The following is a 24,646-nucleotide window of genomic DNA, read 5'->3' on the forward strand; positions in this document are numbered from 1 at the left end:
TCACACGTACACCCTCACGTGTTGCCTGGAGTTTGCACTTGAAATGTAAAGCAAATAAAATGTCCAGCCAAAGTTGCAATTGCAGATCTGTTGGGCAAGACAGCGGTTCATCTTTCTAGGAAACTGTTGGTTGCGTACACACCCAGGGTTATCTTTCATGGCACTCTGACCTTTTGTAGACGAACACAAATGAAGATAAACATTGATCTGATCTATATGCAAATCAGAAGAGTTATATTTCTTGCAATGTGTACATATCTTAGGTATCCATGAAACCCTGGGAGGGGAGGTAAATGATTATGTTTACAACCCATATCACAGTGCGGCATTTATCACAGTGCATTGTGCAATAAGTGAACTCCATGTAATCCCTGAAACCAAAGCCAACAAACAGATGTCTTGGGACAGCACAAGCGTCACGTCTGTGATATCGCCTTAATTATTTCCGTGCTATTTTTAGCAAATCAACGTGCATTTTCTTTTTCAAGCCACTTCAGACAGCCAGAGCAGAACGGATTTAGCCCTGTCTGCATTATCCCGTAACAAAAAAAGATTTGAGATTACCATACATAAACCACATTAAATAAAACTTAAACCAGATATTATGTTGTTGTGATTATACACAGTTGACATCTGATGAAAGAAGTGCAAGGATTTACAAATGTAGTGACTGTTGTTTGTGCATGTAATATAAAGGAGATACTGGCTTTGTTCTTGTGGTTCATGAAAAAATGGATATTGTATGTATATGAATATACATGCAATATCTTCACGTTGTTGTAAAAATAATTTTTGCATTTTAAAAATGACTTGAAAATACTGCACTCTAAAAAATGCTGGGTTATTTTTAGCCCAGCGTTGGGTCAAAAAGGAAAGAGGCCAGCAGCTGGGTTGAAATTAACCCAGATGATGTTTATATTTGACCCAACAATGGGCAGCATGTTGGGTTGAAACAACTCCGCATGGGTTAAATTACAACCCAGCAGGCTGGGCTAGCCAGCCCCTTTTTGACCCAACTCTGGGTTGAAAATAACCCAGCATTTTTTTAGGATGTATATTTGTATACATGCATATTTAGGTTTCTCCATTATTTTATTATTTATTAGGTCTCTAATAAAATTAAAAGTTAATTTATGAGAGACAACTTTGGATCAAAAACTTATTTTATCTCAGAATATGCTTCTTTTCAGATCAAGTAGTTATTTTTCTTATTATATAATTGTTTTCATTACCTACTTTTAAAACTGGATTAGCATTAAGCTTCCACCTATTTACAGTATAAATTTAATCTGACACTTGGCATGAAATAATAATCCTAACTCCACATTTGTACCTTTTCATCCTAAACTTGTACATTCCTTCAAAAGTTGTCATTGTGTCAGTAAGCATCTTTTCTTGTATAAGCTTGTGTATATGTATGTGTGTGCGTGCGTGCGTGCTCTATATTAGGGTTTGACACATGTGTTGCTGTTCACGTAGCTCAGAAACACTCTCATCTTTCATTAAGTGTGCGCACTTGCTCTTGCTATACCGTTTTAAATGGCAGAATATCAAGAAAATCCCACTGCAGAAGATCAAACAACTTTTACCAGACACGATCGGGATCATAGCAGGCAGGACAGGTGTCCAGATCAAACCAACGCGAGCATGGAAGCGCCCAAAGAGCTCAAGAAACCTCGCAGTAACCGGGCAAAATATAAAGAACAAAAACGACTTAACACACACAAACTAGTCTTACAATACATAGTCCCATGCATGAACTCGTACGGTCTGTGTATCGTGCAGTAGCAGTTTTAACATAAAGTGGCATGGCATCTTACGCACAGACGCCACTGGCACGTGCCACTATGTTTAGTGGCACTTCCGGGTTCCATTGGCTCGTACCAGTGGCTCGTCGAGTGGCACTTCCGGTGTCCAGTGGCTCATGCCACTTTTTAGTGGCTCGTCGAGTGGCACTTCCGATGTCCAGTGGCTCATACCACTCCGTTTGGTTGCTCGTACACTGACACATTTCAGTAAAACTTAGGTCTGTTTGATTGAGGCATGTGGCACTGATAGTCACTGATCGATCATTACAGATTCGAGCGTAACTTACGCGTGCTGCTGCTATGTTCATTTAATTGTGACACAATGATTTTGTGTGTCCTTTTAGACTCTGATGTTTCAGGTAACCGAATGCGTAAATTGAGTCGAGAGCTAAATATATCATCTTGACGCTCGTTCATAAAGGAATTGTATGATCACAATATTTAAAATGGAAATGCATAATATTTTGAGTGTTTTCATTTAATAAAGCACAGTATTTGTCTGAGCCATGGTCGTGTGAACATTGTGCCTTTTCTTAATATTTATTCAGTTTTTGTAAATCTTTTTTTTTTTTTTTTTTGCCTAATTTAGGTGAGTCTACTACCCTTTAAATGAAAGACGAGATCGAAGAAAAAAAACTGACCCCTTCTTAAAGCATACTGTAGGCAACATTTAGATCCATTGAAATGCATAAAATAAAGGAAAAACTGTGTTTGATTTAATCATTTGTAAAGTGTTTTGCTAAGTGTTTTGTAAATCTGTTTTGTTTTGAAATAATCCAACAATTTATTTAAAATAATTACTCTCTCATAAATGTTGTGAAATAATAATTTGTTCAAACCCTTATTTCTTATAGACAACAATCTATATAGACTGTATAAAATGTAATTTTGAAGGGCACGTGACGTATCTGCACTGTCAACACCGTGTAAATATCAAGTTGTAAAAAAATAAAATAAATATCAAGTTGTAAAATATGTAATAGGACATTGTTTTTTTAAACATAAACATGGTTAGACTGACACCTACTGTTTTGGCGTGCATGTGTGTAAATGCGGTACTTGCAGAAAAAAATATTATAATATCCTGCGAGATTCTTATAAATGACACTTTTTATTAAATACAACACATTGGCACTTACAAATAAAAACATGCCACTCACAGACTACATTTTCACAAATAATGCAATTAGAAAATTTATATTAAAAACTTAACAGTATTATGCAATATAGCTCAGGCATGTTGTGCTTTATTAAATATATAAAATATTTGCCTTCCCATTTTAAATATTTACATTTTTAATACTTAAATTGTGAATTATGATCATTATGAATATCGATGCATTTCACGCATTCGGTTACCTGAAACACCAGACAGTCAAAAAGGACACACAAAATCATTGTGTCACAATTAATTAAATGAACATAGCAGCAGCACGCGTAAGTTACTCTCGGATCTGTAATGATCGATCGGTGAATATCAGTGCCACATGCCTCAATCCAACAGACCTAAGTTTTACTGACATGTGTCAGTAGACAACCCACAAACGGAATGGTATGAGCCACTGGACATCGGAAGTGCCCCTCGACGAGCCACCACTAAACAGTGACATGAGCCACTGGACACCGGAAGTGCCACTCGACGAGCCACTAAACGGAGTGGCATGAGCCACTGGACACCGGAAGTGCCACTCGACGAGCCACTGGTACGAGCCAATTGAAACCGGAAGTGCCACAAAACACAGTGGCATGTGCCACTGGCTTCTGTGCGTAAGATGCCATGCCACTTAATGTTAAAACCCCTTCTCGTATCGTGGATAATTTTCTGGGAGACAGAATTGGCGATCGCGTGCTTCAGGAGGTGAGACGAATCCATCAAAGTGGCAATATGCAAGACGGACAGTTAGTGAGCCAGAAATTGGGGAAAAGCACAACTATTCGAGGGGATAAGATTGCATGGGTCGATGGATCTGAAAGTTGGTGTCTAAACGTTGGCTATCTGTTAACCAGAATGGACAAACTCATCACGTGCGCGGACGGCAAACTGGACAAATACAAAATCAGAGGACGACACAAGGTACGAGTTATTTGTGTGTGTTAAGAAACAACAGGTGTTTGTGCTCCTTTCAACAATTAATGATTAAGATTAAGTTTATTGCACTTATTTTGTACCACTTGCGTGCGTAAACGTTCATGAAATGACTTACTTGCATAATGCATATGCCTGTTTACTTAGATGCTTTTGTGCAAAAGGCAAATACGAAAATGCTGTGCATTAGAAATATTAACATGTAAATGTTCTGCGAAGTTTTAAAGTTGATCAGAAGGGTAGAATCAAGTGTAATGTGCATTTTCTTTTCAGTTTGGAGAAAAAATGTTATTTAGTTCAGTTAGGATATGTTTTAACTTAAAGTGCTTGCGGAAGAGCTCTGTTTTTATGCCACTTGTTAATGCCAGCGGGGGATTTGTGCGCATGATTGTAATGAACGTGTACATGCAACTGCTCGTCTCCTCAATGGCGGTGTTTGGTCATGGCCATTAACCAAACCCATTTTAATCTGTTACGCTGTATGATGTTGCGCGCTCTGATGGAAATAAATTAAATATCAAAGATACAACATGACACGCATCGTTTTATCTTCTATTTTACTCATACTATATTTAAATTGTTAAATGTAAACCATCCATAAAACTGTTTTCGTGTCTGTTGCCGGAAAATTCAAGGTTTTACTGTAAATCAGGCAGTTTGGCTGAACTCGTAGAATAAGATCAAGCGGGTAGAATGGCACGTAGCACTGGAGAGGTGTCTAAATTGGGCGTGTCTGAATGCCAAGATTGGTCACGTACGATACATGTTGTCCTAAAAACTTTGTTTTTTTCCCTCATTTATTTTTAGTTTAGTCTTATCTCTTAGTCAAGTATAATTAGGCTATTTATAAGACGGGTCTGTTTATCGTGTATTTTTATGTGTCTAGATGCCAAAGTACAATTAAAATTGCATTATTTACGATCATATCATTCATCATAAATAATGTCAATTATTTATTTATTATATAGATTTTATTTTTTTATTGAAGAACACCAAATAAATACAAATATGAACGGGGAAACATTCATAACTCGAATATTACGCAATATGTTTTTACATTTATGCATGTGACAGATGTTTTTTGCAAAGCATTAAAGTTCATTTAAGGTATTTTTCTGCAGTTTGTTCCCTCTGGGTTTGGACCACGACCAAGAAATCCAACTATTTCCAAGAATTGATATCTGTTTTACATTTGTCATCTTTAAATGACACAATAACAATTAGAAACAAGTAAACAAGTTTACGTGAAGTAGAAAACCCAGTGTTAAATCCTTAAATAAACTTTATTCAGATGCAAATGATCATACTGACTGCTGCTGAAGTCGCACGTAGACAGTTCTGTCACGTGATATTTGTTATTTTCCTCAGCGCCTGTCAGAGAATGGCCAATCACAGCTGTTTGTGATACGAGCATTTTCTTTAAACGTAATTTGAATGTTATGCAATGAAAATGGAGGCTTTTCGACACTCATATATATATATTATTGGAAGTTATAGAGTTTCACTTCTTAGTAAACACGTATTTGTTAACACAAGCACGCATCCAGAGATTTGAATGCCTCTATTCATGAGGAATGTTTTTGAGCCGCAGGGCGCCCCCTGGTGAAAACAATGCGTATTTTCAGGAAACGTGTATTGTCTAATCTCATCTGCCGTCCAATGGTTGAAGAGCGAATTGAATGGGGGTTTTCACATAAAAATCCGCCCACTGAAGCGCGACAAGCATCCTGCACGTTCCACATGCGCTTCAGGTGCGCGGACATGGATCTGCGCGCACAGCTCCGATAAAACCCACCCGACTCAGCTGTTGTTCAGTGAATGTGGCAGTCTTTATCTGGATCTCAACAATCGAGCTCGTGACATTAGAGATCACTTTGAAAAACTTCCTTCATTGATTTGAATGCACCGAGCTCAAGATACAATTATGCCGTTTCTTCAGGACACTTTGGACAGTCAGTTGGAAAAGCTGGCTTTGGAGCAGGTCGTGCCTGCTTTATTGGACACGGGCTTCTTTTACGTGGACCATTTTTTGGGGGACATAGCGGGACACATGGTGTTGGGTCAAGTCAAGCGCATGCATTATTGTGGACTTCTCGTTGACGGGCAACTGGCCGGGCGAAGCGATGGAGGAGTTTGCAGGAGGAATATCAGAGGAGATAAAATATCTTGGGTTAATGGGAACGAGAGGGGCACAGAGGCTGTCAATTTCTTATTGACACTCATTGATAAATTGATATCTTTATGCGTCGGGCGATTGGGCAAAAGTATTCGTGCGAGATCAAAGGTGAGCATTCGTATAGGCTACTTCAAATTTTGGTATTTGTTTTACATGAATCATATACGAAAAAATTTGTAATGGTTTACATGACAAATTAAGTAGCCTATGGCAGTTAACTTTGATTCATTTACAGGAGAGTCTTTATATAATTGATTCATATTGATACAGGGAAGCTGTGGAATGATCTAAAAAACTGCAGGGTTTAAGTCAGAGGTCTTGATAGGCAGTTAAAATACAAAACATGTCTACTTTAAGTTTGTTTATATTTAGCTGAAAAACTTTAATATGCTGTTTAATGGCACGCGCCATACTTTGTTTGGCTATTGGGGCATGTTGTCACAAAACGTCAACCTTCATAATTGATTCTTCTGTCCAGTAGTAGTTAACACTTTAAAAGTTCACAGTCACATGCATTCACATAATTTCATATATTAATATAAATTAAATACTAATCTGTTAAACATTATTTAATTTAGTTTGTAAGATGTTACAAAATGTGGTAACACTTTACAATAAGGTTGTATTACTACTAAACATTTGTAAATGCATTAACTAACATAAACAAACAATGAACAAGATAGTTTTTCAAAATTTATTACTTCTTGTAAATTTTAGTTAATGTCAACACCGTTAGCCTCTAGTTTATGGTGCATTAATTAATTTAAACAGTTACAACTCTTGATTTTATAAATGTATTAGTTAATGCCTAAATTAATGTGAACTAAGAATAATAAATAAATGCTGTAGAAGTGTTGTTTATTGTTAGTTTATGTTAGTTTAACTAATTGTAAACCTTATTGTGAAAAGCAGGCTTTTTATACCTTTATATCATCATTACATTATAGAAAAACATTACAATGTGTATGTTTATATATCAACAAAAGTTCTGTTTACGTGTTTTATCCGAGTAAGCACGGGTTGTCACATTAGTTTTTGTCTGTGTTCAAGCCTTTGTTTAGAAAAGTTACAGTACAGTGGTTTTTGGCACACACTGGTTTCACTGTTACTGGTGATGAATGGACCAGATAATCTGTACGTGACTCCTCACCACACGGGTGTACACTGGGTTAACAAGAATACAATGAAGAAACAGGATGTTAGAGAGAACATTTTTACTCAGGTCAGCTGCTGACATGAACTTTAGGTGGTGAAGAGCGTTTTTTTTTTTTAGTTTTTGTCATTTGTAAGCATTTGTGAAAAGTGTTCTAATGTAAATGCATTAAGAAATGAATTTCCTTCCTTAAAGAGACTTAAAACTTACAGAAAAGACCCAAAACTACATTTTGTATAGGTAAAATAAACCTATAAATGATAACATAATAATAATAATCCTGAGTACATTTTAAAAAAATGCAGCATTTTTGTTAAGTCAACATATATTTTATGTTACTTAAAAAATTAAGTTAAACTATTTCAACTTGTTTTTGTAATTAATGTCAACATATCAAAGCCTAAAATAGGTTGAATTGACTTACAAAACCAAGTTGTTTTAACTTAATAATAACAATTGGTTTAAACTTTATCAAATAAGATTAAGCACCAAACTATTTTTCGATATGTAACGTCTATTGCGAAATATTCTCCTTTATTACACGTATAAAGAGAAAGTATTCCTCATCTTATTGTTTTGGTTTCATATTGACTCGTGGGCGTTATGAGTTTTAGTGTTGAGTCATAGCTTCATACTGTGTGTGAGTTGGTTTAGGGCTGTGTTTGGCCATCGCAGCTGAACTCTGTGTGGTACAGTAGACAACACGCTCAACACGTAGCACTGTCATTAAACCCTTGCAGCGCTGGCTGCTGGCCAGATGCGCTCTCTTCATCCACACATGCACGCACACACTTCCTTCTCTCTGTGCAGCTACATGTTTATTCTGCGCTGTGACGACAAACTTGCGTGTACGCCGTTATTGTGGGAACGTGATTATGATAAAGACAAGTCTGCAGAAATGTAAACACGGGCACAGGGGACTGTTGCCCCCATTGTGTGCGTTTTATATGTTTGGTTGGGGGTTTAAAGAGATTTTATGTAAGAGGATATGTAGGATGAAGTGCTTAGTTTTGATTTCAAGGAAACAGTATAATATAATGGCAGTATCTGTAAATGCTATTTCAAAATATTGCACACTTGTTAACGTTTTAAATGAATCAAAAGTTTGATGAAATTTTGAATTTAAAGGAAAACTTTGAACTTTTTGGATCCACTTCAAATGTTGACCAGTGTATATTGGATGCATAGTGTGTAATGGTGTGTTTAAATGCTTTGAATAATTTGAAGCATATCAAAACCCAAAACTTTAAGAGAGTAAATATAAATGATATGCAAAGATTTGGGTCTGCATAGCTTACAGGATAAGTTGGATGAAGTGCTTTGTTTTGAAATCGATTATATTATAATAGTAAATGATGAAGCCTACTAAATAACATTATAGTGTGTGCATTTTTCTTTTTTATATATTTTATTACAATTTAAAACATCCTGAAACCCAAAATGTTTAATTTTAGGGACATAAGAAATATAGTTTTATACAATGATCTGTTACCAGTTCAGCTAAAATGTTTATAGTTTAAACAGTTAAGTTGAATTTTTTTTAAAGTTTATCCTAGATACTTTTAAATGACAAGTGTATTTTCAAAATCTACATGATAGGAGACATTTTGTAAAAATTTTATAGTTTGTGTTGATTATTTTGGCACTTATACTTGCTATTGGAAACCCCTCTGTGCGAACCCTGCAGGATGTTGAATAGATTAAAAGATTAAATTCCGATTTTAGTAGTAAAGCAGACAACGATTCAATTTTGAGTCAATTACTAGCCAACATTTAAAGTGGATCTAAATGTTCATTAAAGTTTTATCCACTTCAAATGTTGACTAGTATAGTTTAAGTACCTTTAACCAAAGTGATTAAACAGAACTACTTTTAAAAGGTTTGGTTTGTAACTTTAGTAAACACAAATAGTTTACTTTCAGTCTCTTTTCTGGTTATGTTAGAGGAATGCCTTAAGAAATCACATCTGACTTTAACATTACTCTCAATGATGTGTAGCATGGCTGGGCTGTACAGTTTAAACTCATTTGATATGATCACGTTAAAAAGATCATTAATCACTCGCCTGTTGACCTGGATAAATGAGTGTTTTATAAAGTTAGTTGCAATAAATCTCTGACGTTAACGTTTTGCCTTCATCTATTTTTCAGGCGATGGTGGCTTGTTATCCAGGAAATGGAGCGGGATATGTGAAACACGTAGACAATCCTAATGCAGACGGACGCTGTGTTACCTGTATTTACTATCTTAACAAAAACTGGAACGCTAAGGTAGACTTTTAACTTCATGGTTTTAATTATAATGTAATTTACATCATATTCATTGTATGACATCAACCAAATGTTATTGTGTTTTTGTAGGAGCACGGTGGGATACTACGAATATTTCCCGAAGGGAAACCTTACGTGGCTGACGTCGAACCCTTATTTGATCGACTTTTGCTTTTTTGGTCAGATCGAAGGAATCCTCACGAGGTGCAGCCATCATATGCTACGAGGTGAGTTGCATGTATTAGCTTTCATGTCTGAGATTAAAGTTTTGAGGTGATTTTGACATCAAACTAAAGTATGTTTTGCGTTACAGGTATGCGATCACAGTGTGGTACTTTGATTCAGAGGAAAGAGCTGAAGCTAAAAGAAAATTTAGAGACCTGACAGGTTGGTTGAGTTAAACTGCAAGTCAGTATAAGTGAATATTTTAGTCTGAATCATTGATCTAATTGTTTCCCTTTACATTTCAGCGTCTTCACAGGAACGATCATCATCTTAATGTAGAAACACACTAGACTGTTTCCTCCAAGAGGATTTGTTTGTTTTTCTCTTATTTTGTTTGCTTCTTTTAGCAATGCTTTTTGCACTGAAGGTACCCAGTCTACCCACCACCCACTGTATGATTTATGTGCTTTGAATCCAGTCCCTAATATCAGTGAAGAGTCTTTTTAGCTGCTAATGACAATTTTGTGAACAATGTACATTTTTTTTTATACTTGTATATAAACTATTAGATGTATATTAATAATTATCTGTTCTTAAAAAAAAAACAGTGATGGATGTATGGCAAAAGATGTTTTTATGAACTAAAAGTGGATATTTGACTTTTATAAAAAAAAAACGTGAAATATGCAGAAATATGCATCAGGCATTATAATTATTTTCATTTCTTTGCTTGTCCATTTTTGTTTGCTGTTTTTGTATTTTTGTGTTTGTGTGGTTCTGGTCATTGGCACATATATTTTAAGGTAATGTTTTTACTCTTTACACAGTGAATGAAAGGGTTAACTGCTATTGAAAGAGTTTATGTATGCATTATTGTTTTTGATTGACAGTTTGATATGGAATAAGTCTTTTTTGTAATGCATTACATTTAAGAAAACCTTTACTTTTGGAAGCACTTGAAATGAAATTGCTTTAGTCCTACTTGTTAAGTCCTCGTGTGGCTTAGAGAATTTGATCAGCTTGCATGCGGGTCAGCAATGCTGAGCAACCACACGCTTGAATGAATGTTAGTGAAAAACTTATTTGTTTCATATAATTTACAGTGGTATGAAATGTAACAAAAGTCATCTTTAAATGTGTTGTACTTTAAACAATTTGAAATGGCCAAATTAAACACTGAAAGTGTTGAAATGTCAATAATTGTCTGGTTTATACTTTGTTGTTTCATTTTAATAATAAAGTATTTCCTTTGGCCATAATGTAGCACTGTCTCCTTGTTTAGCACATACAAAGATATTTCACTTTAATATTGTTATAATTACACTACTCAACATTTAAAGTGGATCAAAACTGTAAAAGTTGTTTTAAAACCAATACCTTCATTTCTTAGGACAACTTTGGTGAACTTTTTGATCGACTCCAAATGTTGACAAGTATATATTTAAACAATTAATAGCATTTAAAAATGCCTCCCATTATGAGTTTATTTTTATTGCAAGTATTATTTTATAATGCATCATTAAGCTTGTCACATATCACAGTGGCTCTGTAAGAGACTGATGTATTGGCTTCATTACAGATTTTTCCACTTATGTTAAATATCCATTAACTTATTCACACTAATTTTTTTTTCTTTAACCTGAGGACAAATTTGTTAAAAGTTTGTGATTTAAATACTCAAGAAAACATACTTAGGAGGAAACATAAAAATTAGTTATTTAAAATTCCCCCCTCCTCAAACTAGAGTCCCCCAGTTAATTTCTACCATTTCCAGGCTATCTGCCTGTATCCAGTTAATTTAAAGTTTATACATCAAATACATTTCCTCATGGAATCAAAACAATTCTTATTTTTAATGGAATACTTCAATGTTCGTTATAAACAATGCATCCGTGTGGGTCATTGTTTTCACTCGGAATTATTTTTATGTTTTATTTTTTTTAATTTTTTTTTTTGGGGGGGGGGGGGGGGGGCTTTATTTAGACAGTGTATTGTAGTGTAGACAGGAAAGTGTTGGGTGGAGATAGGGTAACTTAGCGGAATCGGCAAAAGACCTCAGAGACGGGAATTTTCACTTGGAAATACCATTACGTTTCACTCGAAAATACGTCACAATGCGGAAGTAAAGTCTCTCGTGACTACGACCCCGCCCCTTTCATAACTGGCGCCAACTGAAAGTTAATTCCCCTCATTAAAGGACGCGCACAGACTGAAGTAAAACTGTACTTTCACTGTAGGTGAACTTTGTACAAACCAGAACTTTCAAACATCTCATTAAAGAGAAGGTAAGAGCAAATCATTGTATGTTAAGTAACTATTATAACAAAACAGATAAAACGTTGGCTAGCTTTGATATCAGAAACTAAAGCTTCAAGTTCAAAATAAAAATATACTCGAAGGTGTTAGCGTCCCAAAAGCTACATTTCCGTCGTTATTGCACATAAAATCAAGAAACGTTTAATTCAGTGGGGGCATGTTGTCACAATATGAGGTAAGTTGCCAAATGTATAATTAGATTTGAGTGAACCTCATATTTACTTCTTATATCTATGACAACTATCCCAATTTTCCTTAAAGGGATAGTTCACCCAAAAATGAAAATTCTGTCGTAATTTACTCATCCTTGTGTTGTTTTAAACCTGTATGAATTTATTTTTTCTGATAAACACAAAATAAGATATTTTGAGAAATGATGGTAAACACATAGCATATAGTGTCTAGTGACTTTCATAGTAGGAATAAAATAAATATGATGGAATTAAATGGGTACTGTCAACTGCATGGTTTCCATTATTTATCAAAATATAATGCTTCCAAAATATTTTTTCCTACTATGGAAGTGAATGGTCACTATAGGCTGTGTGTGTTTACCACCACTTTTCAAAATATCTTCTTTGATGTATTCATCAGAAAAAAATTCATACAGGTATAAATAAACATGAGGATGAGTAAATGATGACAGAATTGTCATTTTAGGGTGAACTATCCCTTTAACATTATTGCATATTGAAAAAGGATTATGCGAAAAATCTAAAATGAAAAGCCACAAAAACTACATTGCAAAATCACACTGATTGTAGTTTCTAAACTCAACACTAGATGTCACTATTGCCACACTGAAGAGAAAAGCAGAATATAATATATATTATTTCACTCCAGTTTGCACAGGATTTAAAAAAGACTTAAATTTACGTTTATTACCTTTTAATATTTATACTGCGTGCCTTTACTATAGACTTTTTATTGTATTATAAGTATTCAATCTGTCTGTCTGTCTAATATAAGGATTAAATATTTTTAGCTGCCATAAATCCACAGACATTAATGACAATAGATGTAACCCAATGTTGCTCTGTGCTTATAAAAACGTTGACGTCTGTCTGTCTATTTAGTGATATAACTGTCTGCCTCTGATCAAACAGAAGTTAAATTGGTTACGACAGGCTTTAGCAGATGAGAGACAGTAGTTTCATTTTCCTGTAGGCAGTATGGCTTTATATAACTAGGGTTGCCCTAATGAGAGTCTCTTTGCTATATAAACACACTCTTGATTTCCAATAAGGACTGTATGGAGGAGATGGACAGCTCCTAATCATTAGGGAGGATTTAGGTTTGAGCTTTTTCAGCACCTCCTCCTCTCTTTCTCTCTCTCCTGTGATCTATCATTCATAGGCTTCATTTAAAATTGCGTGAAATATTTAAAGTTGGTTGGATTTTTTCAGTGGGCTTCAGTATGACCTCCCCCTCAATGCCCGAAGTCAGAGAAGAAGGATGAACAAGAGAAAAACAGGGCAAAGAGAAACAGGTGAAAGGCGAAACGCAAGAGAAAAATCAAGAGCAAGTAGTGTAGCAATGTGCAGTAAAGAAATGCATGTTAGTGTTGTGTGTTGACATCTACTGTCTTCACCGGCATGTAGAAAATCTTTTATACCCAATGCATACACATAGAAAAAACACAGAGATGTTTTCTTGAATTACATCGACGAGAGTATAAGAAAAAATGGAAAATGTATACTAACAGTGGGTTAAAACAACCTAAAATATTGAGTTAAAACAATCCAGCATTGATTAAATTACTACCCACTGGCTGGGTTTGTTCCTTTTTGACTCCATGTTGAGTTGAAATTAAAGGTGCAATTTGTAAGATATTTGCAGTAAAATGTCCAAAAACCACTAGGCCAGAGTTATATATTTTGTCCAGCTGATTACTATCAATATCTGTAATGTTTTCAACTACTTGTAAATCATGAGAAAATTTCCATACAAAACATTGACACGGGGCAGTGCAGTCTCCTGTCAATGACGTTAATATCCATGTGACCCTTTGGCACCGCCTTTACTGACGTAAACCACATGACAACAGTGGTCGAGCTCGAAAAAATAAAATGGCGGCCAAGGAAGCAGCTGGAGCACAAATTTAGTGAAAATAAACGTATATTTTCACTTTTTAAGCATTTTAATTGCATTTCTAGCGAGAAATTAGTATTGTAGTTTTCAAATATGTGATTAGTTATCACAAAGGCGCTCTCTGTTTATATTTCAAACACGCTGCCTTTGAAGTGCGTCTGAAAGCCTTTCTCTGAGCGGCCTTCAGGCCTCCGAAGCCGAAGTCATTTCCTCAAGAGGCAGCGAGGCAACAAGTCCTCACTGTCTTGAGTTTTCGGACGCAGCGAGCCAGTGTTGTGGACAAATGCGGAACTATGCGTTAGCGCCTGTCGGGCTACGCGCTTGCTTATGAACTTATGGATATCTCTGTACCGTCTGCCGCTGGTTGTGTCAGCTCCTGTAAGCGTACGGGCCAACCAAACGACCCAAGAATTTGTTGTTGCATTATCTGGATGGAGAGAGCTTCACGACAACATTTAACTAGACCGTGATTCTGATCCTGCTTGTGTTTTACGCGATGGGTGAGTTGTTTTGATTCGTAACCCTTCAAAAAACTTATGCTATAATATTGATCACAACATTAGTGTGTAGATTGTAATCAGCGCGTCTTCCCGCGGACGATATGCACATCAAAAGGTATTGTACAGCAATATAAATGGTCATTTTAAGACACTTCACAATAAGATTTGTACTGTCAATACATTATGTCAAAAATCATTGTAGATTGTAAGTTGAAAACTTAATTCTGTGCTGTGTTTACCATCGAATTTGGACTAATACTGTAATATCAATATGACTAACAATTTCGTTTTGAACATCACATATAAACTTACATAATTAAATAAACGATGTCATCAAACGCAACATTTATAAGACTTGATTACCTTACGTGATTTCTCGTTCGCGTCTGATTGATGGCCATCAGTGGTTGAGTTAAAGACTACAAATCCCATAATTCCACGCTGCTTCAGAGCGTCAGTAAACAACATCATTGTAATTGTTTGATCTGGCGCCATCTAGCGGCGAAAATAATACAAACTGCATCTTTAACCCAGCTTTTTTTTGTGTGTGTATTGTATCTAAATTTGGGTGTGGCAAGTACATATTAGCAATTTGAATTGTTCAGCACATCCATTAACTGCACAACACACTCATGACACTATTGCTCGCTGATCAAAATTTGTGATAAAATTAAAGGGGACACAAGACTTAAAGAAGTCAAATAAATCCTCGCCGTCTCCAGAGTACATATGTGAAGTTTAAGCTCAAAATACCATATAGATAATTTATTATAGCATGTTAAAGTCGCCATGAAACAGAAGTAGCGATTGCATTATTTTCCACGTGTTGAACTATATCCGAGTGAAACTGGCTTCTGAAATGAAATAAGGCAGGGCTGGATTTGAATTTGTCCATTGAGATCTGATTCATTGGATCATTTGAAGTTGGGCCGTGTTGCTAATTTCTAATTGCAGCGATCTTGTCCTGGACCCCGCCCACCTGCCATACCATATGACCGGAAATAAAGCGAGATCGTTTTGAGGAAGGGAGGAGATTTGCGTTTTTGATTAAAGATGAGCGCATATGAATTTTTTTAAATAATGAAGCTCACAGATGCAAATTTTAAATGCAAATGAGCTGATTTCCGCTCTAAATGGCAGTGGCGTGGTTGGATAGTGCAGATTAGGGTGCGGTATTATCCTCTTCTGACATCACAAGGGAGCCATATTTCAATGACCTGTTTTTTTCACATGCTTGCAGAAAATGGTTTACCAAAACTAAGTTACTAGCTTGTTCTTTTTCCCATTTTTTTTTTTTAGGTTGATAGAAGCACTGGGGACCCAATTATAGCACTTTGAAAAAGTCAGATTTTCATGATATGTCCTGAATCTGAGGCAGTGATTCTCATCCGGTGAGTCACAGCCCCAAAATGGGTCACATATCTCTTTGAATAGGGTTGGTAGACAGCATGGATAAAACTATGCTAAATGCAGGTAATGAAATGCAACTAACCAGGTTATTGTCCATGGTAAGGATAGCAAAAAAGTTAGGTTTGTAGAATTATTTCTTAAATGCTTTTTTTAAAATATTTTTTGGTTAATAAAGTCAAAGGATATGTGTGTAACAATCAATTCACAATCATGTTTGGCAGTAGATTTAGGCAATAAAGTTGTGTGAGATTTCTCATCCTTAGAAAACAATAAATAAAGTTAAAGAAAAAATGGGTCTCATTCACTAAGCATGCGTATGCACACATTTGTTTGTAAAATGTGCGTACAGACGTTTTAACTTACAAATTATGATTCAACAAAACTTTCATACTAAAATTTCTTCTAAATTTCTTCTTAGACCACACATGCGCAATAATCATGAACAAGAAAAAGCACCCTATATTATATATCTGTGTTATATATATTTTATATATTTGTTTCCTTGTTCATGATTATTGTGTACGTGAGGTCTAAGTATTTTCTTACGTTTTTGCATACATTTTAAATAATTTTTAGTATGAAAGTTTTTGTTGAATCATGATATGTAAGTTAAAATGTCCGTACGCACATTTTACGAACAAATTTGTCCATATACATGCTTAGTGAATGAGACCCATTGTTTTTAAGAACATTTTGTAATAAAAAACTTTTCGTTTAACACTCTGGGGCGGTTTCCCAGACAGGGTTTATCCTCATCCCAGACTAAGATACATGTTTAAATTGGCTTAATTTAAAGGGATAGTTTACCCAAAAATGAAAATTCTGTCATCATTTACTCACCCCCATGTTGTTACAAACCTGGATAAATTTCTTTGTTGTGATGAACACAAAAAATATATATATTTTGAGTCTAACCAAGCCGTTTGTGGACCCCATTCACTTCCATAGTAGGAAGGAAGAATACTATGGAAGTAAATGGGGTCAACGAACGGTTTGGTTGCAAACATTTCTCAAAATATCTTCCTTTGTGTTCAAGGGCTGTCACGATTATAAAATTTGGCTGGCGGTTAATTGTCTAATAAATTGTGATGATTATGATGATTAATTGCCTGTTTTAGGGCTTTGACGTTTAATTCTCATTGATTTTTTTTGTTTGTTCATGAAATAATTTTCACACATTGCTGTGATTATTTAAATTAAATCTTTAGCAAGGTTTAACTGGGAGTAAATATTAATACACATATTTTACAAGTAATTATTTAATGAATGTATTTCAAAATCTGAAAATTCTTTATAAAAAATAAACACAGCAACGTCTCTGAAAAATAACAGAAAATTTGCAATTAAAATGCAATTAAAATAAACTGACTATACCAGAACAGGCTTTAAAAAATAGCCAATCCTACTAATATAATCATATTAGTACTTGGCTTCAAAAAATCGATTCCTTACAGATCCTTAAGAATTGCACCCTTCACTTCCCTAAATTTGGAATTACTGTTTTGGAAATGTGTGTTTATACTGCTTATCAAAGTTTTGCAACATTTCTTTAAATGCAATTTTTTTCACTGTATTAAATGGCTATCCAATGTATCGCGTTACACTGTCAGGCAAGGAGCGCCATTACATACTGTCTCGTTTATACAGGCGCTGTTGCTCCCCCTTGTGTTTTTTAAAGACATGTGCAATCATTGCGGTGATCTGAAAACATTTCGATGAGGTCAAACAATCTCGATGAGACGATTATTTAATTAATAATTATGACAGCCCTTTATCAGAACAACGAAATGTATACAGGTTTGTAACAACATGAGAGTGAGTAAATTATGACAGAATTTCATTTTTGGGCGAACTATCACTTTAAATGCATCTTGCACTGACACATCTTAACATATCAGTGCCATTGTTTTGTCTCAGGATGCACACCAGTAGTGTTTTTCGTAAGGTAAGTTTTAAAAGCTACTTGAATGGCCTAATATAACTAGTCATGGATTAATCTAAACCCTGTCCAAGAAACTGACCCTTTATGTTTATATGATTCTATGAAAGACTCTGTCATTTATTTATATCAACCTTTATTTTTTGTTTATTTTTATTTATTTATTTTCCTCAAAAACAACATAAAATTTGATATTTTATTCAGCCATAACTTTAATCAGCCATAACTGAGAGCTCCATTGAGTCTTATGAGCTAAAAGATTTTCCTTTTGACACACCAAGTCGCAAGATAACACCATTGAAAAACATTCTAAAGTAAAACACTATTAAAGGAAGCATTTCCCCCTTTTATTTAGCTTTGCTGTAGGAAGTTACAGTGAGATCAGTATAATAGAAGACACAGACTGAAATTTTCCTGCTAATTGAAAACCTGGTGAGGATATTGTGAGGTGGAAATAACATATCAGAAATACCCGTGAGAATCTGTCCAACAAAAAGGAGATTCATTGTTTAGCCACCGCTAAATACGCCGCACACCAAGGCCCTGGTACATGGGCACTATACTGTAAGTGCACTGGATTGCCATTCATTATGTGGAAGCAAAAGATAGCTGGGCTACATGGGAATATTTTGATATTCCTTTCCCTGAAACCTGTAGGTAACTAAAAATACTGAATACATACATTAACCAAACTTTAAGGACTGGGAAAAACAGGAGGGTAAGAACTAAAGAAGTAAAGAAGCAGTAAAATAGAAAAGCAAAGAATAATCACTGATGTTCGCCATTCAATTATGATAAACAGAACGTGAAAGAAATGATGCCAGCTAGTAACAAATCCAAGAAAAGTTTATTATGAATATGGCACCTGTAAGATGGTAAAAAAACTGTTACAGAAAGACAACCATGTATGACATGTCGCTTTAACTGATGAAAACCTACAAAAGTATAAAATAACCCTGTTGTAAAATGAAGTATGTACATTTTTTGAATTGCAGCATTATTCATGGTAAATGAAAAAAAAATGTGTTTTCAAAACAATAAGCCAGGCACTCAAAGTTAGCTTCAGTTAGTTATGTTTTTTGTCTTTTTCTGAAAAAACAAACAAACAAAACGAAAATAACCCAAAAGGAAATAAAATAAAAATGTACCATAGTTTTCTCTTTTTAATATTTTAATTTGTTTCGTACTTAGAATTTATAACACTGTTAACACTGATACTAAGAGAATTCCATTCTCCCATATTCTTCTACTTGGCACCAAGTTCCTCATAAAAGAATCTGTATAATTGTACAAGAAATAGTTAAAAACACAGACACAGTCTTCACAGGTAATGAAGTGATTTCTCATATTGTAATTTTAAACACTATTTATCTGACAGCAGCTGAGATTAGTTTAAGATTAAATCACCAGCAATCATTTTGACACAACACAGATACATTGAGACAGCTTGCCCGGCTGTTCTGTTAGTAACATATGGGTGTATTTCCTGGTCCACTGTGTCTGTTTTTGAGCTGCCCCCAAACCCCATCCCGAAAGTTGTTTCTGATCTACGTACAAAATGCTAAAATCTAAGATCCCAGTTACTTGCAGCGCTCTCCTGCAACCTTTCCAACAATGAGTCATGTCGTTTTTAAAAACATGTTATTATCATGACCTGGGTTTGAGTAACAACGTTATCTTCACAGTTTCCTGATGTCGGGGGAAAGCCTGATTCCGGTAAAAAGACGAAGGCTTCCTCCTTCCTTTGCTGGACAGACTAAAAAACACGAAACATCGACAAAGCCGACGGACTGAACGAAATCAAGTAAACCAAACGATCAACTTAGTAAACATGCATTTCCAAAACACCTATAAAAATAGATTTTATAGTGCGAAATATTTTTTTCATCTCTTTAGAAATCTTTAAAATCGTTTATTGTCCTGAAATACTACCATCGACTTTTTTTCTTTAAATTTCCTGTGAGTTGCAGGGTCAACAGGTTTGGTGGAAACCAATGAAATACACCCAATGCACAAGAGAAGCACAAGGGACTCTGGGAATGTTTCACATGTGAGGCGTTTAAGGTTCCAGTCTAGTAAATGCTACGTCGGATTTTTATTCCTCATTTCGGAGCTGGAAACTGCAATCCCAGAATTCCTCAGTGGCAAAAAATGGCTCCTTAAACCTTTGAGCTAGTTTAGAGTCTTTTATCTCTGAGAAGAAGAGAGAGAGGCCCATAGACTACACAACAGCAAAGCAATAGCAGAAACAGAAAAAAGTAATACATACAAAAAGTAAGCAGCAAAAAAAGGTGACACTACATTGGAAGGCCACCACACAAAATCCACTAACCTCCACTGGTTCACTAAGACTGCAGGGGCACTAGAGGGAAAACGAGTTTCCCGTCCAAACCCAGACTAGCACAGAGAGGACAAAGGACAAAACGGCTACATTAGCTCAGTATATACTGCATATAATAACACACACTTAAGTAGCTATGGAGACTGACAGCCAATGACACTTACACATTGTACAAGTTTACAGTTATCACGCTGCGTAATAGATGACTTGATGGGTGGCTGCCAAAGGATGAAGTGACAGTTTTCTTCCGTTTTATTACTTTTTTTAAACATCAAATCACAGTGTTTTAACACCAAACTGTGAGAGTAACATTTTTTGGCAACAGTGGATAAAAATTAGGAATGTGGATTTTCAAAACACATTTTTTTTTTTGATTGAGAATGCATGTCCTTATTACAATCTCCGTTTGATATGTGATTTTTCAGAGAGAGTTAAGGGGTAAGGGATTGGGGCAAAAAGGAAGTGTAAACATTCAAACAAAAATGAACCAAAGAAACAATCAAGAATAGCTCTGACCAAAGCCTGCTGGAGTTTAACATTCATCTTGAAGTTTGTGATGCAAAATTAGCCTCAGTTGCACTGAGAGATAGAAAGTAAAAAAAAACAATCACCCTTTTCCATATCCCTTTTCCAACTCAATCAGATTGAGTAAAAGTACACTCTCGTGTTCATGAGTACGCAATGAACAAAATTTATGAACACAACAATCAAAACGTAACGCGTCTATTAGAGGTTCGACTTGCTTTGAGACCGCCATTTGTCTGAACAGTACCTGCATCAGCCAGCTGAGTGAGGGTAACTCAATGATAGCACCATGGATCCGCAAACAGAAGATGGAACTGGAAAAATGTCACGATGACCTGTTCCATGTCCTGGGATTTTGTGTAACATTCTATTCACAGGTCAATACCCGGCAAAAATTGCTTTTTTAAAACGCATGATTTGCAAGTTAGGTTGGAGCTATAAGAAAAGAAGAAAAAGCATTAATTCTAAAATACTATTCCCCTTTAGAAAGAACATTAAAACCCTTTGAACTACATCAAATAGGGTAACATCCGTTTTGTCAACATCAATCTTGATCGCATCAAGATACCGTTAGAAACATGAACGGTTTCTTTTCTTGTCAATCATCTTTTCAAGTACCTTTAAACATCCTAATGAGGATGTTACATACGCAAGACAAATATCTCATTGCAGAGAAAACATACAATACAGTGCTATGAATTCCCTGTGGCTCTGAAGGTACTCTTTACAATAGAGGAGTCTGTTTTGAGAAACTGTCATCAAGAACTTGTAAGAGAGAGGAATAAGGAAGTAGAAGAGATAGAAAGATAGAAAGACACAGGAAGAGAAACCATTCATTTCGGTTAGACAAGCTCAATTGCTCAAAATTCAAAGTGCTAGAACATCTCATTTCCCCCAAATTTAATACACAGTCTTTTGCCTCAGAAGAGTCTTTAAAACACAGTTGAACACAGTAATATGGTCTCGATGTTTTGCTTCAATCCTCCTTGCGCTCCAGAGTCTGTGTGTTATGGATGCCATTGCTGTAGACTGGGAATGGAAGTGTGGAGAAGAGTCCTTCGGCTGTGGTGAAGACATTAGCAGCGGGCATCTGCGTTAGCCCAGCTGCGCTGACCCCACCTCCGAAGGGGGTGGACATGTTGAGCCGATGCACGTGGTGGTACAGCATCTCCATGGGGGTTTTGGGGTCTATGCCGAAACCGGGCCCATTGACGTCCACAAAGTTCACAGCAGCGTGGGTGTTAGGCAAGAGGTTGCCCTGCATGGCCAGACTGACGTCTGCTGGGGCGTATCGGATTGTTCCAGTGGTGTAGACTCGTGGGGAGGCCGTGCTGGTGGCGGCGAGTGTGCCTGTGACTCTGTGCACCAACGGAAGCACCACGTTACCTGCTTGTAACCTTTGCAGGGCTTCCAGGTCACTGGTGTAGAGCAGGGAGCTGGAAGAGTTGGGCGTACCCTGCTGCTTGTCCCTCGGTGAAGCCGAGAGAGGCGGGGAAAGGGGGTCGGCTGTGGTGGAACTGGAAGGAGGAGCCAGGCTTCCCGGGGTTGCGCCGGACACAGTGGAGGGGGTATTGTTGGTGCTGCTACTGTTGCCATTGAAGTTGGGTTTTCTGCTGCCTCCTCCACCCTCGGCACCTGGTGGAGTGAGGACAGAGTCGGGAATGGACACCTGCAGGCTGGCAGATTGGGGGGAAGGGAATGCGTCGTGGGGTTTTGTCATGCTGTAGGGGGACTCGTTGCGGGAGATCTCTCGGTTGGGTGGGTAGTTCCAGATGCTGCTGTCGTTGTCAAAGTTTATTGGCTCCGACATCTCTGTCTTGATCTTGAGCACAGAGGAACTGGTCGGGGAGGGTGGGAGCAAAAGTGGGGGCTGGTCTCCGAGGGTAGGGTCCATGCTGCCAGGGCTGGGAGTGGCAGTGGCCGAAGGTGACAGATGCAGACGCTTCCGACTTCCATCCCATCTCTGCCTTTTCCTCCTCTTCTTTCTCTTCTGGTGTCTACTCATTGCTGGGCCACTCAGCTCTCCTGCACTGTTGCAATCTTGTAAAATCTCATCATCATCATCCTCTTCTTCTTCTGAAGAGGAAGAGGAGGGCGAGTCCCGCAGTTCTTCTACCTCCCCGTCACCATAGCGTTCTACCTTTATGTGTAAGCCACCCAACCGACCCAAGTGTCCTTCCTTGTGGTCAGTTTCACAGTCGGATGGTTCCAGACTGTCTTCGCTGTCTTGACTTTCTGGATTGCTGGAACTGTCTCCTTCCTCCTGTCGCCTCATCTCCTGCTCTGGCGGCCGGCCCGTCTGTTTCTTACTGTCCAACTCAGGGTCCTCGCTGTTCTCGGAAGACTGGTTTCCCTTTCCATCTGACTTTGAGTTTTCGTTGTCTTCTGGGAGAAAATGAAAAGTTTAGAGGACATGTCTCCAAATACAATTATATAACAGAGTTATGCTCGAAAAAATCTTGGAACTTTTCACTTCCATAAACAACATTAAGAGTTTTAGATTAAGGGTATTCTTTTAATGTTTAGACACTTGGAAGTGCTCCAATTAAATTACTGTTGTCATATTATCGAGTCTATTAGGCTTCCAAGGCACAGGACACAATTACACTGGGGACACAAATCGTTCTTTGATATTTTATTTTTAGAAACAGCATTAGTCACTTGTGACTTATATTTGGTGTCTTACAGTATAGAGTTAGTCATTTGTTTAGTCATGAAAAGCTTAGATTCTGTTCAGAACATTTAACTTTTATTATTGTCTCCTCTCACTCTAACTTGTGATCAAAAATCTGCTTGTATACCTAAATCAAACTTACATCAAAAGGCTTTTCAAATTATATGAAAAATACGTTTTCAAAACTGTAAGCCAAAAACATCTCTCGGGCATTTGCTGATTTTTGCCTTAGGATGAACATGTCTGCACAGAAAAAGAACGAGAGATAAGGAGAATGAGACTGTGAGGGGTAGGGAGAGGTAGTGAGTGTGAGAGCAGAAGAGGGCATGGTTTGGTCTAGCTACAGCTGGCATGGTCCGTAACCTTTGTGATGAAATCTGGCAAATAGCTCAGCATGCAGAGATGCCCAGGGGCCTATATGTTGGCACAGTCCCCAGACTGTCACCCAGTCTTGTTCACTTCACAGCCTCCACTATTTCTTGAATTTCTTCATCTTGTTTTGGAATGTATAATTAATATCTCCAAGTGGCTGTGGAGTCTTAATTGACTGTTTACACCAATTTTTGGGACATATCGAAAGCACCACATTTTCTTGTCCCTTATAATGTCTGGTAATTATTAGAATGATGATATTCTACAAAGGCGTCAATACATTCTTATTTTAATTTAATTTCTCGGTTGAATTTAAACTTGTGTTTAAACCAGTGGCCTCAACTCCTACACCACCACACTGCAAGATCTTTCACTGAAGTTAAACAAAATCTAACAACCTAGGCATACACTCCATTGTGTGAAACAAGAAGGATTGGTACTCTACCAGAATTCTCCTTTGACTCTGATTCAGAATCCGAGGTTTCCGAGGACTCTGATGCTTTCTCTGGCAGACTGGGCAGCTGTGCAATATCCATGGGTGTGTCTTTGTACTCTGGATTACTGCGCATTAAAGAAGAAGAAAACACCAAATTAGAAGATAGAAGTCATTTACCCTGTGTGCTCTCTTCTCTAGAATGTTCCAGGCGTTCTGATTGATCCACTGTGGCCAAAATCACAGAGCTTTCTAATGATCTCTGAACCCACACACAAGCCAGAAAAGGCCAGAAATCACAGTGCAGTTTTACACGATTGATCTGTTTGGCCTTCCTCATCTTACAGGAGAACAGACTGGTACTGACTCTCTGTCATGTGTGAAATG

At 36.8% G+C, this 24,646-nt stretch overlaps 2 protein-coding genes across 7 annotated transcripts in view; one reads left to right on the forward strand and one right to left on the reverse strand.

Moving 5' to 3' along the window:
• The first annotated feature begins 1,456 nt into the window (after nt 1-1,456).
• On the forward strand, nt 1,457-10,930 carry egln3 (egl-9 family hypoxia-inducible factor 3). 2 transcript variants are annotated; one of them, XM_065253782.2, is made up of 6 exons: nt 1,457-1,774; nt 3,614-3,882; nt 9,374-9,493; nt 9,584-9,720; nt 9,807-9,880; nt 9,964-10,930. In XM_065253782.2, exons 1-6 carry the CDS (start codon nt 1,540-1,542, stop codon nt 9,990-9,992), a joined length of 864 nt encoding a protein of 287 aa, XP_065109854.1. In that variant the 5' UTR covers nt 1,457-1,539; the 3' UTR covers nt 9,993-10,930. The 2 variants fall into 2 exon arrangements, with proteins under 2 accessions (XP_065109854.1, XP_065109855.1); XM_065253783.2 differs by lacking the exons at nt 1,457-1,774; nt 3,614-3,882 and adding an exon at nt 5,602-6,178 and having other exon boundaries at nt 9,964-10,929.
• Nucleotides 10,931-18,742: 7,812 nt separating this feature from the next.
• npas3 (neuronal PAS domain protein 3) overlaps nt 18,743-24,646 on the reverse strand; it is a 324,250-nt gene continuing 318,346 nt past the window's right edge. For 4 of the 5 annotated variants that reach the window (XM_065253793.1, XM_065253784.1, XM_065253797.1 and 1 more), the window contains 2 exons: nt 24,272-24,387; nt 18,743-23,165 (listed from right to left, as the gene is read on the reverse strand). In XM_065253793.1, the coding sequence (XP_065109865.1) occupies nt 21,757-23,165; nt 24,272-24,387 (1,525 nt within the window). In that variant the 3' untranslated portion in view covers nt 18,743-21,756. The remainder of the gene's footprint in view (nt 23,166-24,271; nt 24,388-24,646) is intronic. The other variant, XM_065253789.1, reaches the window with a different exon arrangement.

The sequence above is a fragment of the Paramisgurnus dabryanus genome, chromosome 17, assembly GCF_030506205.2.
Source record: "Paramisgurnus dabryanus chromosome 17, PD_genome_1.1, whole genome shotgun sequence".
Lineage (NCBI taxonomy): Eukaryota > Metazoa > Chordata > Actinopteri > Cypriniformes > Cobitidae > Paramisgurnus > Paramisgurnus dabryanus.

Bases quoted from the DNA above. Each gene is read 5' to 3' on its own strand.
- egln3 (XM_065253782.2), top strand. From the start codon at position 1,540: ATGGCAGAATATCAAGAAAATCCCACTGCAGAAGATCAAACAACTTTT. The intron at 9,494-9,583 runs GTAGACTTTTAA...GTGTTTTTGTAG, and splicing joins ACAAAAACTGGAACGCTAAG to GAGCACGGTGGGATACTACG. The intron at 9,881-9,963 runs GTTGGTTGAGTT...TTTACATTTCAG, and splicing joins AAAATTTAGAGACCTGACAG to CGTCTTCACAGGAACGATCA.